Below are 18,275 nucleotides of genomic sequence, written 5' to 3' on the forward strand. Positions count from 1 at the left end.
AAACTAGAAGACATAGATTATAAATACAGCCTAACGGGGTTGCTTTAGGCTGAGTTATCTGCAGGGTTGGTTTAGATACAAGTTTTCCTTCCAACAAAAGTTGGAATAAGAGGTATTCACATCTCCCTTTTTGGTGGTCTTAAAAACTATCGGTTTTATCTGTGCAGGACAATTTATAGGAGCTCTTCTTGAAATGGGAGAGGGATGAATTAGATGAGCTTTCATGCTGTTAGCTCTTTTCTCCTCTCTTGGAAAAATGTTAAGCCTCAGCACTCAATACCAGGTAGCACTCTCAGTGCATTAGTTCTGGTGAAATAAGAGAGGAAGCATTTCTGTTTCTTGAAAAGTTTTATTTGGTGACTATATACAATCATAAATACACATTCCTCTGAAGACTATAAAAGTCTTCTCCTCTAAACAATTAACTTTCCATTAAAAAAAACTTGAAGCTGCACTTGCAACCTATTATTTAAATCATTTGTGTAAAGTGTAAATTCAAGTAATGTATAGCTACCTCTATATACATGTTATTAGCATGAATACATATAATGTAGTTGGCTTGGTAAATAGTTTTTAAAACTCTGTAGCCTTTGAATTAAGTTTTACTTGAAAAACAAAACGCTATTCTCACTCACATTTACCAAGGACGGAATCATCTCTTTTAAGCTTTCCCATTGCTTCCCAGTGCTCCCTGCTTTAGGAGAAAACAAGGAACTACTTTGGGTCCATTCGGCACAATCTTACTCATTCTGCTCAGGACCCAGATAGGAGCCCATGAAATAAAACAAATATAGACATAATTAGAGCAAGGAAATCTCTTCCTGGCCTTGTCACCAGATTCATATGAGATCCTTTCTAGTCTTTTATTCTTTAGTCAGATCAGGTCGTGTTTTGTTTGATGGCAAATCTATGTCAGTATTAATGCTCTTGGTTTCACAATCACACAATTTTAAGAGTATTCATTCATTGAGCAAACATAAAAATTTAAACCTTCTTATGTTGGATTAGTTATATAAATGTCCATTTCCAACATCCTCAAATGTCTTTAACCCAACTGCATATTTGTGGAATAATGGATTATGGTCCCGGGACAAAATATTGTTTAAATTTGATTTGTTGAGAACACTAAATAAAGGGAATGTTCGCCAAGACACAAAGTACTTCATCTCCTCAGGAGGAGATCCCACGCCATCCCTCCTAAGCAAGGGCATGGTCGAACTGCCCTTTCTCCAGGCCTTCAAGTCCATCAGCCCAGGTAGAGGTTGGCATGCTTCGATACGGATCCAAAAGAATCCGGAAGCACCGGACAATGAGAATGCCCAAGAAAATAAACAACAAAATCACAAAAACAAATGTCGTTTTCTGCTCCAGGGACATGCTAGAATCTGCTGATACGTTCCCAAGGGGCACTAGGGATGAAGGGATGGGCTGTCCTCCATCCATGATCCAGGGAAGCCAGAGCACAGGATATCCTGGTTTTCTTTTCTTCCATCATCAATCTGCAGAGGTCATGGTGGCTGCACTCTGGAGAGGCTGAGTTATCTGCAGGGAAAAAAGGAAGGGAAAGGAATACCTATAAAATAGCAGCCTTATTTTTTTAGGTTCACAGTCATATTTTTTCAGAGAGAAAAAGAAATCTGTAAACCAGCTTTCTTTTTCACCAGAGATGCTCAATTCTGTATAATTATCAGGAAAGATATTTTACTCTTGCATGAAATTACCAGATTGTTCTCAGAAGAGCCACCTGGGGCCAGGAGGGACGGGCAGGGAATACAACTATAATATAGAAGATGAGAAATGTGCACAGTAATATTGACCTCAGGGTGTACTGTCAACTTGACGTCTGAACCCAGCCTCCCCTGCCAAGTCTCCTCCAGGTCTGCTCCACTAATATTATTCTCACATTGTTCTTATGATAGCGCCATTGAGGGAGCCTCAGCTATGTGTCAGCACAGTGGCTAAACTTGAAACACTTTAGCCACTTTACTGCAAGCTTGACGAAAAGCAGGGATCTCTTTAGCCCCAGTACAAGGAAACTGAGGCTTGAAAAGGTGCTTAAAATAGAATCCTTCTCCAGGAGCATTGGGTTCTGGGCTCCAGGCTCCACTTTACTGCAAAATAGGTGTGGGACCTTGGAGAGGTCACTAGAAAATGCAAGTAGCAATGCCTGCATCATTCATGGTGCTGTAATAAGGATGAAGAGCTGTGATAACCCTTTGAAAAGTATACAAAAAAAGAAAAACAAACAAAGCCAAGTGTTGCTTCACCTTAGACACAACTAAGGGAGCTATGCTGCTTCTCCTTTCCTTTCTACTGCCTGAGCCAAGGGAGAACGGAGGTATCTCAGGCTCCCAAACTATCAAGTTACTGCTGCTTTTTCTTTTTTCCTCAGAAAACAAAGACCAGGTTCAATACTTGACCCTGGGAAGCACCTAGAGAATTAAGCCCAGAGAAAGGAATTGATCGATGCATATTTTCAAAAGGACAGTTTTCCTTAGAGTGGCTTCCTACCATTTAAGACTATTCAGTAGAGAGGAAGAGAAGGAAAAGGACACGCTAACACTATTTTAATTTTACTGGTGGAAAAACTTAGATATGTAGATATTACTGTATAAATATACGAGTATATATTACCATATAAATATACAAGTATATACATGACAAGTGTACACAGAGGTCATTAAAAACTTCAGATACTGAACTAAATCTACTTAAATCACATTGTAAACAAAAGTATATACATTAGACACTACTATATAGAAAATTAAATGACATTTATTATGAATTTATTTATAATAAAAATTACATAGCACAGTAATTAGTTATGGAAATTAACATGGACACAAAATAAATTTTGCTCAATGAAAATAAACAACCAAATGAAAATAGAATATGTGACCTAAAGCATCAATACAATGTTTCTTCAGTTAACTTATAATCATTGCCTTCAAGTACAGCATTAGTAATCATAGCATAAGAGTTTGCATTATATTGACACTTCAAAGTTTATAAAATTACAGTTTAAAAAACAATTTATAAGAGGGATCACAGCCAGGATCTGGGAGGAAGGAGTTACTGGTTGGGTAATGCATCATTTTTGCAGCTCTATCACTTTGAATTTTTTTAAAGGCTAGAACAGTTGCACAACTCATTTATAATTCATGTTTGTTTGGAAGTAAGATTGGGATAAAAATTTGACTGCATTTTAAATAAATAAGCTCTTTAGGAATTTAGAGGATATTAATGCACTGGGTTTTGCTTTGGTTTGCTTGTTTCTAAGCCCCCTCAGCCTTGAGTATTAATTCCTTGTGGGCCAGGAAGGGAGGGGCAAGTAGGGAGGCCAGAGCCTCCAATGCAGGTCTCCCCAGCACATCAGACCAGGGCCACCAGTGTCCACCAAAAATATTCAAACTATACTTAATCATACAAAATATAAAATTCTCCAAGGGCTGAGCCAAAGGAAAGCCCGCTGATGACAGAGGAGCAGATGCTGAGGCCATCCCTGACATCCTCCTTGCTTTTTCATATCCTACTGAGGATCCTCTCACTTTGATTCCTGCTCTCCTTGCAGGATTATCAGAATCTCATTCTATGTCCTTTTTCCATCCAGCCCAAATGAGGCCAGAGTCCTGTTCTTTGTCCATTGTCAACAGAGCTGAGACAGGTAAGCATTTTCAGAAAGTTCTTTTTTTTATTTTGAGACGGAGTTTTGCTCTTGTTGCCCAAGCTGGAGTGCAATGGCGCGATCTCAGCTCACCACAACCTCTGCCTCCCAGATTTAAGTGATTCACCTGCCTCAGCCACCCTAGTAGCTGGGATTACAGGCATGTGCCACCAAGCTCTGCTAACTTTGTATTTTTAGTAGAGATGGGGTTTCTCTATGTTGGTCAGGCTGGTCTAGAACTCCCGACCTCAGGTGATCCACCCGCCTCGGCCTCCCAAAGTGCTGAGATTACAGGCATGAGCCACCACGCCTGGCCATTTTCAGAAAGTTCTTTAGGAAAACACCACATAATCCAAAAAGGAAATATAAGAAGAGAAAAGACCATTAACTGTATAAATTGACATAAGGATTTCTGGATCTGTGAAATCCAAAAAATCAGTTAAGAACTAGATAGAGAACCTTTTGAGTCCTTGAGAATGAATGACCTCAGCACAAGCAGGCTGACTAGAACGGTGATACCTTGCTCAGTCCCTCCCTTCCCACCAGGGGTCTCCACTTGATAAGCAACATTGTGACCCCAGCAGTAGTCTTCCCCAGCCTTCTCTTCCATACAGGGCAAATGCCAAATCCTTCTCTCCTGGATCAATTCTCATACTTTCTTGGCTTCACCCACAACTCAGGATTTAGAGCAAGCAAATCACTCATTTGGGGGCGCGGTGGTACGAAACCATTCCAGAAACTCCAGCAAATAACTTATTCATCCCGATTCAGATTATCTGCCATATCTGCCTCCTCAATCACCCTAGGAATGACTCTGGGACTCAGATTCTGCATGAGGATGCCAAGTATTAGAATGATTTTTAAAATCAGCTTTAATTTGAAGTTTTACCGTCTTCTACTGATTAAAAGGCAAGGTACAAAGGAAGGGTTAGCCCTCTTTGCATTGAGAAGCCTCATAAAATATAAATATGTGTATTCTCCAATGTCTTCATCACCAAACCTTTCCTGATATGCCAAATTATGAGCAAATAGAGGTGAAAGAATTTTTAAAACTCTGTAGCACATTGGGAGTTGTAAACCTCTCCTCCCCTAGCACACTGTGGTGCCCAAGTTCTGTAAAAATAACTGCTTTTGGTCAAAGTGTCAACGTCTCCTATTAAATTGCAATATTTTACCTAGGAAAGTGGCATATTAATGTGCTGGCAGGAATTTGTGAGGACTTGTCTCGCCTGAAGGAGGGGGAAGTGTGGTAAGTAGAAAGGCGATTGAAAGAAGACCTTGCTGGGAATGAGGGACTCCTGGACAGGACAGGAAGACAGGCATGGTGGTGTGAACAGGGGGCCCACTGGAGAGCCCTAGGGGAGGGATGAGGGATGGTGGTTAGAGACAATCAGTAGGTGGTTGCTAAAGGGATAAAGAGATCCAGAAACCAATGCTGACTAATTCACAATTTTGCCCAGGACTGATTGAAATCCCTGGAAGAGCCTGCTTGATTTTAAACCTGCAATCAGCTGATCAATAATTTACCAATTTAGAAAGCTCCAACAGCATGTATAAGTTGAAGGAAGCATCAGCTATTATAAGGTAGAGAAAAAGAAATAAATGTAATCGTTTTGGTACCACGATACAAAAATATCTCAAGACATGTAAATGTTTTAAATGTCTGTCTCGCAGTAAAATGTCCCTTTTTGGTAAAAATGATTCTTAGAAAATGTGCAAGGTTGCTTTTAACTGAATAATGACAACTTTCTTTTAGATGAACAGGGAAATCTGTGCAAGTCTATTATTTCAAAGGATTTTGATACCACCATCAGAAGTCTTCATAATAACACACAGCAGCTATTTTAAGTATAAAGAAGGACCACAGTTACTCACAGCCGTATTTTAATCCTGATAGGCTTTCCTCATCATGCAGTACATCTGTGTCTTCCCTTTGTCAGGTCCATTTGTGGGTGCTCAGGAAATAAAGTCTAATTTTGATACTAAAAAATTAAAGAAAACCTTAATTAAAAGATACCCTTTTCAAAAGTCATATAATACATTCCCTTGCTCGAGTCAAGCTCCCTTGTGATACTGACAAAAACAGAAGACACCCATAATTACTTATGAAGCTCAGCGGGCGCAGTCGTTGCAGCCAGGGTCATTCACACTCTTAGCCACTTGCTTTAGTTTTAGTAATTTTCAAAGTGGCGTTCCTCATCCCTTGCCCATACTTCCTACACACTGCATCTCGATTCATCTTTCTAAGCCCAGATCTCACCACTCTTCCCCTCAGAAAACCTTTGCACCCCAGTGTCCACAGCCCATTAACCCCCTTGTGGGCCTGATGCCCAGATGTTTTCTGGACCACAGATTAGGACCTATGCTGACAATGGAATTTTTAAGATCTGAGTTTTATTTTTATAAGTTTAGAAAGGAGCCAACACCAAATCACATTTAGTCCTCCGTAAAATGGCCAATGTGTTGATCAGAATAAACTTCTATGTAACTGAGTCTGTGGACACCTGTGGAGAATGTCCTCATTTTCTCTGTTTTTCAGCTTGATCCAATACCTGCTGTGCTCTGAACGCCTCCAGGTTTCCTACCTCATAATACTTGCCTCCTCTCCTTCTTTCCATCTGTGGAGAGGAGAGGAGGCAAGCACTATAAGGCAAGCATCTTTCCTCTCCTTCTTTCCATCTCTCCCTCCCTTAGGGTTCACACCAAATACCCCCTTCTTGGTGGGGCCTTCTTTGTCTCCCTTCCCCAAGGATGGGGTGTTTTCTACTCCATCTCCAGAGACATCACCTGTACTCTGTGGCAGCACCGGTTACAGTGCAAGTCTTGACAGTGTTTATCTCCTCCTTATTATACAATAAGCTCCTTGAGGAATTATTTGCTGTTCTGGGATCATTGCCTTTTTAAATATAGGTTAAATCAAATCTTCAACCCCTTACAAAACAGGGAACTGAATTCAAAATCCGAGGTGCCAGCTGACTGATGCAGAGAGGGAAAACAAAAGCACAAGTCATCAAGCCAGACTGAGGTGCTGGACCATCACATTTGATGCAAGTCTTGTTTGAAAGAATCACAGCTAGTTCAAGTCACAATGACACTTTAAAGCCCACAAATCTTGTAATTTGAAGAGCCATAACTTACTTGGCTCATTAAATTCTCCTTGACCTCTGTGTTGATGGGTGGAATCTGAAATATAAAAATCAGCCAGAGATCGACAGTTACCCTTTTATTTAAGAGGTCAATTCTTTCTTACCTAATCTACTTTTTGGTGGGGAAGGGCAGCCGTTTAAAATATCCTGAATCCAAATGTCTTACACGAAAACTATTAATGTCAACATGTACCCTTCTCAGGCTTGGATCCCTTGGACATTTTATTTCATTAGCATCTCATTATAGAATTTCACAGTAAGGAAAAAAATACTTTCTCTGAAGAAAATATATGTTAAAGCAATGACATGTTTCTTTTCTTTTTTTTTTTTTAAGTGACAGCGACAGAATTACTTAAGTGCATTGGACACCTTGTTCTGTGGAGCCACACACAGGGACTTGATTCTACAGGTTGTCAACTCAAGAGCCCACCGTTTTGCAATAGGGTGCAGTGATCATATTAATAGTTGCAGTACCTGTGTAGTCCTGCCTGGCACATAGTGGGGGTTTGATAAATAGGTGGGGATGAATGAGTGTTTTCTTTTTACATCATTTTTGTGCAAAATGATATTTATTTTTCATTTCTATTATGTGATCAAGCACACTAAGGTATGAAAATTATAAATAAACTGCCCAGAATTATAAAAATCAGTTACCAAAAAGGTAGCACCACCCCCCACCACCCCACCGCCAAATGGTGTTAGATCCCAAGTTTTTCACTGGCATGTTGGAATGAATTGAAGGTGTCATCCCTCAGGTGTTAATGGCCTGTAGGGCGCAGTGAAGCCATGCTGTCTGTATTTTAAATACTCCTAAACCACATAATTGCAGTACCTAATTTTTAAAACTTCTGGATCAGAAACCTAGTTACGTGACTTGACATGGTTACAAAAATAGGTGTCAAAATAGCCCATCCATTGAGCAAGGACACTCATGGGCTTGTCCAGTTTCCATTCACGTGTGATAGACAGGACACTTTATCCTGCAAAGATATACTGTGAACCTTATTTATATTTATCTGGCAGACTAGCGAGACCAATCTTTAGACTTTAACAGGAACGGAATTGTCTAGCTAGGCAGGACTGAATTTGCAGTGACTGGCAGAGGCAAACTTACTCAAAATGCTGCATTATTCTGCAACAGTTCTGAAGTCAACAGTTCTGAAGTTAACTGTGGAAATGTTAACATGGCTTTGAATGATTCAAGTAATACACATCCTGATACTGAGCCTAAATAGAATCCCTCTCTACTTTTAGCACTAAAGGAAGCCTGGGCTGCATTCCTGTTTGTATAACTGTAGTCTCTCAAAGTACATTTCATTCTCCAACCCACTCACCCACCCTAGATGTGTAAATCTCCCAAATGATCCTATTATCCATCGCCACCACAGTTGTGAGCCATCTGTATAAGCCACCTTGTTATCTAAGCAACGGAATCACCACATAAGCAAATATTATTCCCCTACAAATCTTTTAGAAATTCTGTGTATTATTCTAGTGAACAGTAACTTGCATTCAGGATATACACACAAAGATACAAAATATTTCATATAAATTCAAAGAATTCATGGCCCTCTTGTTTACCAGCAAGGAATTTCAGGTAAAGATTTCCTGGCTCTTTATAGGTATTTCATAGATTTTAAATCCTCCCACTCCCCTTGTTTTTGGCCCTTATAAATACACGGCAACGTCTATATATTTTTTTCCAAGCACAGCCCTCCTCTTCCAATACAATAGCCCTGATGCTTCAAAATTCAAAGGGGGGCTAAGGGTAAATGTTATTTTATACTCTCAAAACATAGACTCAAGTCTACTAGAAAGCCTACGAACAATGATTTTATAAACATGAGGATGTCTTCAGCTACAGATGTCAACAGGCAGTTTCAGAACTGTTGCCAGCCCCCACTGCTGCACTGGGAAGTCTGTTCTCTGCTTGTTCCTGCAAAGTCAGCCTGCAGACACGTCTGCTTGGGCTGGGAGTGGACCCTGTTATTCTCAACTCACTGCTGCTTGTAAGCTCTGGGTCAGCAGGAGACCTTTCTCTTCAGCTTCAGCCCCAATCTCAGCTTTACTTCTTCCCCATCTTCATCTTCCTTCTAATATCTGCTTGAGGAATTTTTAAGGGACTGCAGGGCAAGGCTACTGCCTAGCTGAGAACATCAGAAAACACCATGAGGGTGCCTAGTCAGGAATCAGCGGTATCGGAAGGCACCCTTAGCAAACTGGAACTTTTAACTTCAAATAATAAGCCCTACTGTTCCACCTGGTTTTCTTTGTCTTTCTTTGTGTGTTTCATAGTGAAAACGGCTGTTTGCTGATACCTCAAAAGGATAGTGCTGCACACAGCTTATCAACCAGGGACAGTCAACGCTGTCAATACGAGTGGTTGAGTTGTGATCCTTTGTAAACAAATCAGAACATCCTTGTTACATTTTGGAAGGTTGGACGTTTTAGGTGACTGAAAAAAAAAATACGATAATGGGCAAACAGCTTTCAGAAATAAATTACTGCAGCTTAGGAAAGAAAAAAAATGCCTGTTTTACTACTTCTTCATCCAGTATCAATAACATTATAAACTTAACCATGCTTTAAAAATAAAGGCATCATTACATTTTACCTCCTCTCTTCTTAACTTTATCTAGCAACTGTTTAATTAGACTTATCTAACAGCTAGATCTAAATTCAGAACTATGATCCGAAAGGCATGTATGTGATGATTGCTCATGCATCAATTGTAAAGTCAGAGAAAAGCATTTAATTAGCCCGTCAAAGATACAGGTTGGGTCAAGTACCTGGCTCTGGCTGAACAAACACTTGATCCATTTCCTGGTGGAACAGTTACAGGTAGTTACGAGCCTCTTTAGTTTCCATTCTTCCCGACCACGCTGTGTGAAAGCAGTAGACAGTGGTAGCTGCAAGGCAGCTGATGGCACACGCCAGGTCTAAAGCTGTTGTTTCAGGCTTAGAAACTTCCCATGAAAACCCCGAGTTAAAGGAGCACCGTCTTTCTGTGTGAGGCATCATTAACAGCCAATACTGCTGCTTCTTTGAGGTGAGCCATGATTTCAGTTCTGCCTCAGCAACTCTTCAGAGGATTCTGCTTCAGCGAGTAGAGGCAGTATCCTAGCAGTGCGTCTGAAATCATCTTCAAGAAAGCATTAACATTCAAAAGGAGTACGGGGTGGGGGGGTGGGGAAACATTACAGGGCATTCCTATACCTTTTCAAAATCAAAGCCATAAATCTACCAGTGCTCTGTCCTCTTTATTGATTGTTGACACTATTCCTCTTTGGGAGTGTCAATTAGCACCTCGCAGCAACTCTTCATATTGATTATAGTTGATGACCTTCAGGCCAACTCAATTAATAGGAAGACTTCTGGGGAAGGGCATCAACTTAGCATTTGGGAGAGGAAGAAAAGGCTCATTTTCCTAAAGAAAGCTAAAGTGACCTTTCCAAAAAGCAGCACTTATGGGAAGGAAAGAACCATTTAAAAAGATCAAAATCATAGTTTCACCACCTGTCACCTGGTTGTAAATCAGCTGGGCAGTAGGTTGCCAGGTCCAGTGTCTCTCTCAGCAGCCTGCATAATTGTGGCATTGGCAAAGCCCCCACCCCACACAGGGCACCTGAGACCACTTGATGAATAAAGAAGATTGATTTTTGTGAGAGAAAGTTGTTCTCATTCTACAGATTCTAATTACCTGCTACAATGCTTAAATTACTTTCATTGGATAAATAAATTTGGAAAATATTTTAGGATAAAATTCTTCATTAAAAAAACACTTCTCTAAAAAGAATTCAGCCTAATGCTTAAGATGGAGCATCCTTGTTTTTTGGCAACTCACCACTTTCTTTGTTGAAGTGGCAGCACAGTTAGCGACAACACACCCACCCACCAAATGATGGGGTGCGTGATATTTAAAGCTGCCTCTGACTGTGCTTGTCAGCTATGCTGTCTCCTCAGCTCTTATGAGCAACCGGCCATTACCCAAAGGCTCTAGGAAACTGGAACCAAGCTCATTTTCTAAGAGGGAAACCCCATCTGCTCACAACAGACCACAATCCTGGATAGGATAGGCCTCGGACCCAAAAGGAACCTTTCAAATCAAATGCTAAATGTTAGAATCGAATGCTTGATGTTAGAGTCTAACCTCAAGAGAATATGCAGGTTCTTTCCCCTTTTGTTTTCCTAATTTTTAACTGAATTTTCTTTCCAATTCATTTTACTTACCCTATTTTCAGACACACACCGTAAGACAATGGGACACATGAAATCCAACTGAGCACGATCGTCCTGTACTAACTGGCATCCCTCTTGCATTTAGTCAATGCTGGCAGAGGGAGCGCCTGTTTTGGCAATGCCAACAGAGTGTGGTTGAGGAATCTTTCCGACCTCACCCTCCTTCCTATACTTATCATTCCATGCGGTGAGAAAATATCATAGTTAGGCATGAGCCTGGGTGACTGTAGCTTGCCCTGCCAAAGAGGCCTTCTCGGATATTGTTTTAGCCTACGGACTCGTAGAGGTAGAAGGGAACCTGAAAAGGCCTGGGGCTATCCTCTAGCTACTCTGCAGGCTGAAAACATCCCAGAGAGATGAGTGCCTGGCCTATTTTAAAAACTCTCCAGGGAAGTAGATTCCTTAACTTCCTCTGACAAACTCTGTTTAAACAAACTCCTCTGCTGCTTACTTAATGGGTTGGCGCATTTCTTTTCATTCTGTCGTTGCTGCGAAAAGTCAGGCACCAACCACTCCAAAATTTTGTTAGAATGCCCTTTCCTTTCAGGGAGGCCGAGCTAGATAAACCAAAGAGTATCTGATGAAGATCTGGTGTTATGCTTGGAGCCAAATTTAAACCTCTCTTCTTAAAGATAATTATAATTGAAATTATTAAAATCAGCCTTTCCCCTTAGGCAGCTATATTATGTGATCATCATGAATTCTAAAACAATGAATAAGGGTTTACCAAAGTTCCATTTGAACATTTTATACTAGATCCTATTTATTTCATCTTTAATAATCTTCATATCTCTTCTCTGAATTCTTAAAATTTCTGCTCTCTGGTGCAACTTTAAATAGGAAGCCTAGAATACTACACCGAGCTGTACACAGCTCAGTTCACATGGAATTGTGATGAAACAGGATGATTTTATGATGTATAAATGGCTATATATGCTGTGCTTCTACTTACCCATTCTGATCCAGGGCCACTCCTGGGTGTAATTTAGTCTTTCTCTTTAGTTACACAACATCATGAGTTAATATTAGTTAGAAATCTACTTTAAAAACTTCTTCTACATTTTTATTTCAAGCCTCACCTTTAATGTTCTTTAATTTGCAATTCTTTCCTAAATGTCCTATGATGCACTTTTCTATGAAGAAATAGATAATGAATCCGAAAAAAAGACTCTATAAGCCATCGGTCTTCATGCCAGTACAAGGCTGTATTATTATTATTACTGTGTTTCTGTCTAACTCTGCCTAATTCTCAGAATAAAATTGAACAAAAACTCTATATAACCTTCAAAATATAAACATGGTTCTTATCAGTAGACTCTTTGTAAAAATCTTTTCTTCCCTCCTTTGTGTATGTTCTTTCTTTCACTTATCCAGGGATCATTCATTAGGCCTCAATGTCAGATACGTTCTGTGTTAGGTGTTGCAAAGAATAAACAACACGAACACTAGGTCCTGGCTTCTGTTTGTTCAGGTTGTGCACTGAACAACTCTAGGAGATTCCTTCGTAAACAGGGCCCTGAGGAGCTCCACTTCTAGCAATGGTTGCTGAGCTTCTTGACAGACTGGCCCACTTCCACTAAATTCCAATTCCTAACCTTCCCAACCTCTCCCTTCATGGCTCACCCAGCAGACATCTGAACTGTGTCCTCACCTTTCTACAGGACCTGATTTCACAAAGTCACTAGTGGCTTCTGGTTGCCTCAAGCCAAAGAGTCCTTTTAGTGTTCATCTTCCTTGCTTTTCGGCAACATTGAACACAGCTGAACACTCACTGAAAGGAAGGTTCAGAAAAAGAACACATGGATTAAAATGAGCGGCGGGAACGTATATCTCAGCCCTTAGGCCCCTCTCCCTTGGTGCCTTCTCTCTTCGTTGCCTCTCTTTGGCACTCTGGGGTTCAGGCCAAATAAAATTCATGCGACTACCAGCAAATGGGAAATGAAGGTGGAAAGACAAGCAGGCTAGGATACATGTTAATAACCCCGCCACTTTTCAATTCATTTTTAAAAAGTGCTAGTCAATTTATGTGTGTTATTTTTATTTCTGTCTTCTTGTTTTAAAAAAATAAATATATCAGGCAACATAAAGTTTTGCTTTAAAAAAAAAAAAGTCAAGATTAGCTCTATTTCTAAAATCTCTCTGATTTGCCAGGTCTAGGTTTATTTATCCATTCAGCTATCTTCACAGATCAGTGAACATTCAAAGCTTAAGGGAACAGTGGGAAAGGTTTAATGATATTCACACCAAGCCTATACATTGGGATCTATATTTAAGAGCTATTAAAAGCAAGCCGGTTAAAGTCCAACTGCAGATTGGCAGCGTCTTGGTTTGATCTTTTCTTGAATGCATTTCTGTATATATCACATCTGTGTTAATGCTAAATGCTCAATTAGTAGCTGAGACATCTAGAATAGAGAAGCACTCAAAAAGAAGATGAGAATGCTGCAACGAAGTGGAAATATATGTGCAAGAAAAGAAACACTGACAGAATTTAATACTTGTGAGGATTATAGATTGCCCTATAAAATTTTTTTCATCCTTTCTTGTATAAGTAAGAACAATAAAGCATATAGCCAGGAGATGAATCATGCTGCCAAAAAGCTGATCTCCAACCCTAAGAAGGAGAAGCTTCACAAAATACACCGCAGTAGTTCTATTTAGAAGCAATATTTGCAACATTTAAGTTATTAATTCTAATTACAGTATAAAAGTATAAGGACATCACTATGGATTATTCACTGTTCAAAGGAAATACCTTGGCTTTAACAGCCTGGTGGGTAAATGTATTCTTTTACAGTGACTTCTACAATAATAACAATTTTCTTAATGGGTTTGAAATACTTAATGCCTTTAAAATGTCATACAAAGTGCCAATTAGAGTTTTATACAAATCATTCCTGTATATTTTTATGCTGTCATTTTGCAACTGTTCTTTCTCTGTTCAACAGCTACATTTTAGAAAGGAAACTACTGCATGGACAGTTTGAGGATTGAGCAGCTTAGAACATTAGGATAATTGAAAAATGAAATAGAAGGTACCTGGGAATAACTGACCTGTTAGCCCGACTTTAATACCTAACACAATTCTGGAACTGAAAATCTTTCCACCGATAAATCAATTTTGAAAACACCCAGAGGAGAAAAATATCATACGAAGCAGTTAAAAAATACTTGTTTAAAAAAATCATGGAAACTCGATTTCCATTTCTGATATTTATACTTGTAGAATGGTGGAAAGGAGTTTGAGGAAGTGGTAATAAACAGAAGTTGTGATATATGGGCATCGAATGCAAATTTCAGCCCCCTCGATGCTACATCTTATAGATGATGCACTTAAATGCTGCTTGCAAAAATATTTAACTTTAAGGATATTTCAAAATTTCAGTGGGAACAATCAAGAGTTTCAGTTATGTAGTATATTATTAAAATAGGCAGATATTAAGTTTATCTCTGTCTCTTCCAAACTTTGATAGGAGGCCTATCATCTATAATTTTGCCTGTAAATAATATATATTACACATTTATGTATAGTAAGTATGTAAATATTGTAAATCACCTGTATTTCTGTTATCGATAATATTAAATTACCTTATGAGCTTGTTAAGCATGCATATTTAGCCTGGAGGCAGTGAGGAGAGCAGTTAGGCTCGGGTAATTTAATTCAGTAAGGCCAAGAACCTGTATTTGGAATAAGAAACCTATGTGATTGATGATGTAGGGCATATGAAGTCCACACTTTGAAAAATTATAAAGTTAAATGATTTTTTCCCTTTTTTGATTATTTGGCCATAATAAGCAGTTTAACTGTGTGGGGAAAGAGCCTTTCGAATATCACAGATTTCCGTGAAAAACTGATTACATCCGTGGACCCGCCATTAGAAAAATGTACATGCCCTGCATTAAGAACCTCTGCCTGGAATTCCCATTCAAAATACATACATCTTCTCTTCTTCCCTTCCTTTCTCCCTCTCCTTGTTTCCTTCCACTAAAGTGGTAGTAAAGAATGACTGGAATAAAGCCCATAGGAGGAAGATAACAGAATAGAACAAGAGGCAGAGACACACTTGGTCTATTTCTGGGAGTGGGAAAGCTAATGGAGAAATGCTGAATGGAGACAGAGCTTAGAAAACATGCCCAGGCAGCTCCAGCTGAAGAGAGTGACTGCCCAGCTGGAAAGACTATGGTCAGGAAGGAGAAATGAGGCTAAATTAGGGAGAGGTGGAAGCTCCATGGACAAATGAATGACCCATCACATTCCAAGGCTGTGGAGGCAGCCAGTGGATCAGGAGTCCTGATACAGCTGCTGGGACAGGTGGTGGCAAGATTGAGCTAAATTACCAGTTATGATTGTAAGAACATCATAGAGAATGTCAGCATTGATAAAATAAGCAGGAATGATGTCAATATCTATTATTAAGAAAACAACAAGAGAATTTTAAAAAGCAACTGTTAAAATTCCTTCTCCCTGTGTTTAGACCTTCAAGATGAGGACAGTGCACAGGTTTGCTGCTTTTCATTATAAACCCTTTTATGCAATTTGATTGTTTAATCATGCATATATTGGCTAACTATGTGCAATTTACTTTGCAAAAATTATCAATATAGTGTGGGCAAACCATTAAAAAATAAAACCTCGCCCTTAACCAAGGCAACAAATCTCATATAATAGCATCTTAGGTACCAACACCAAATGAGTGGATGATTCTTTGAGGACAGGGGGCTTCTAGAACATTCAGAGTCTTCCCTCATTATGGTCTGCTTTGCATATAAGTAAAGCTAATCTTTCTTGGTTCTCCTCAAGCATATTATGTACACTTAAGATGTAATTTATTGTAATCACATGCAGTGCAATAAAATCTAAACTACTGCCCTGGTTTTTCCATAGCAGGCAGGCATGATCTGTTTTTATATGTGTTAGCTATTTATTCACTTATATAGATAACTTCTATTTAATTATTTATTTTTTCATTTATTTATGTGTGTATGTATTTATACCCCATTACATTTCAGAAATGTTTGAAGAAAGCTATGTAGTAGATTACATGTCATTAGTTGTAGCAGAATATCACGTTTATTATGTTTATTCTGTAATTATGTATTTATGTAAAAATCATGTAATTTTTTCATTGGTAATCTAATAAAAGGCTGGATGTACTTGTTTTCAAATTTTGAAGAATAAAATCCTTTTAGAATGATTGCTTGGCTGACTCAGGGGGTGGAGCCAAGATGGCCGAATAGGAACAGCTCCGGTCTCCAGCTCCCAGCCTGAGCGACACAGAAGACCGGTGATTTCTGCATTTCTGCTTGAGGTACCGGTTTCATCTCACTAGGGAGTGCCAAACAGTGGGTGCAGGACAGTCGGTGAAGCGCACTGTCCTCGAGCCAAAGCAGGGCGAGGCATTGCCTCACTCGGGAAGTGCAAGGGGTCAGGGAGTTCCCTTTCCGAGTCAAAGAAAGGGGTAACAGACTGCACCTGGAATATCGGGTCAGTCCAACCCTAATACTGCGCTGTTCCAACGGGCCTGGAAAATGGCACACTAGGAGATTGTGTCCCACACCTGGCTCGGAGGGTCCTATGCCCACGGAGTCTCGCTGATTGCTAGCACAGCAGTCTGAGATCAAGCTGCAAGGCGGCAGCGAGGCTGGGGGAGGGGCGCCCGCCATTGCCCAGGCTTGCTTAGGTAAATAAAGTAGCCAGGAAGCTCGAACTGGGTGGAGCCCACCACAGTTCAAGGAGGCCTGCCTGCCTCTGTAGGCTCGACCTCTGGGGGCAGGGCACAGACAAACAAAAAGTCAGCAGGAACCTCCTCAGAATTAAATGTCCCTGTCTGACTGACAGCTTTGAAGAGAGTAGTGGTTCTCCCAGCAGGCAGCTGGAGATCTGAGAACGGACAGACTGCCTCCTAAAGTGGGTCCCTCACCCCTGAGCAGCCTAACTGGGAGGCACCCTCCCAGTAGGGACAGACTGACACCTCACTCGGCCAGGTACTCCTCTGAGACAAAACTTCCAGAGGAACTATCAGACAGCTGAATTTGTGGTCTCACGAAAATCCGCTGTTCTGCAGCCACTGCTGCTGACACCCAGCCAAACAGGGTCTGGAATGGACCTCTAGTAAACTCCAACAGACCTGCAGCTGAGGGTCCTGTCTGGTAGAAGGAAAACTAACAAACAGAAAGGACATCCACACCAAATACCCATCTGTACATCACCATCGTCAAAGACCAAAAGTAGATAAAACCACAAAGATGGGGAAAAAACAGAGCAGAAAAACTGGAAACTCTAAAAAGCAGAGCACCTCTCCTCCTCCAAAGGAATGCAGTTACTCACCAGCAACGGAACAAAGCTGGACAGAGGATGACTTTGACGAGTTGAGAGAAGAAGACTTCAGATGATCAAACTACTCTGAGCTACGGGAGGAAATTCAAAACAATAGCAAAGAAGTTATAAACTTTGAAAAAAATTTGGAAGGATGGATAACTAGAATAACCAATGGAGAGAAGGGCTTAAAGGAGTTGATGGAGCTGAAAGCCAAGTTTCGAGAACTACGTGAAGATTGCAGAAGCCTCAGTAGCAGATGCGATCAACTGGAAGAAAGGGTATCGCTGATGGAAGATGAAATGAATGAAATGAAGCGAGAAGGGAAGTTTAGAGGAAAAGGAATAAAAAGAAATGAACAAAGCCTCCAAGAAATTTGGGACTATGTGAAAAGACCAAACCTACGTCTGATTGGTGTACCTGAAAATGACGGGGAGAATGGAACCAAGTTGGAAAACACTCTGCAAGATATTATCCAGGAGACCTTCCCCAATCTAGCAAGGCAGGCCAACATTCAGATTCAGGAAATACAGAGAACGCCACAAAGATACTCCTTGAGAAGAGCAATTCTAAGACACATAATTGTCGGATTCACCAAAGTTGAAATGAAGGAAAAAATGTTAAGGGCAGCCAGAGAGAAAGGTCGGGTTACCCACAAAGGGAAGCCCATCAGACTAACAGCTGATCTCTCAGCAGAAACTCTACAAGCCAGAAGAGAGTGGGGGCCGATATTCAACATTCTTAAAGAAAAGAATTTTCAACCCAGAATTTCCTATCCAGCCAAACTAAGCTTCATAAGTGAAGGAGAAATAAAATACTTTACAGACAAGCAAACGCTGAGTGATTTTGTCACCACCAGGCCTGCCCTAAAAGAGCTCCTGAAGGAAGCACTAAACATGGAAAGGAACAA

At 40.2% G+C, this 18,275-nt stretch overlaps 1 protein-coding gene across 1 annotated transcript; it reads right to left on the minus strand.

Moving 5' to 3' along the window:
* Window positions 1-333: 333 nt before the first annotated feature.
* Window positions 334-9,906, minus strand: CTXN3 (cortexin 3). The gene is made up of 3 exons (XM_032155896.2): window positions 9,600-9,906; window positions 5,540-5,646; window positions 334-1,542 (listed from the first exon to the last, which is right to left on the minus strand). Exon 3 carries the CDS (start codon window positions 1,441-1,443, stop codon window positions 1,198-1,200), a length of 246 nt encoding a protein of 81 aa, XP_032011787.1. The 5' UTR covers window positions 1,444-1,542; window positions 5,540-5,646; window positions 9,600-9,906; the 3' UTR covers window positions 334-1,197.
* Window positions 9,907-18,275: the final 8,369 nt, after the last annotated feature.

This window comes from Hylobates moloch, unplaced genomic scaffold (assembly GCF_009828535.3).
Source record: "Hylobates moloch isolate HMO894 unplaced genomic scaffold, HMol_V3 SCAFFOLD_6, whole genome shotgun sequence".
Taxonomy (NCBI): Eukaryota; Metazoa; Chordata; class Mammalia; order Primates; family Hylobatidae; genus Hylobates; species Hylobates moloch.

Coding starts and splice junctions, on each gene's coding strand:
- CTXN3 (XM_032155896.2), bottom strand. CDS start 1,443: ATGGATGGAGGACAGCCCATCCCTTCATCCCTAGTGCCCCTTGGGAAC.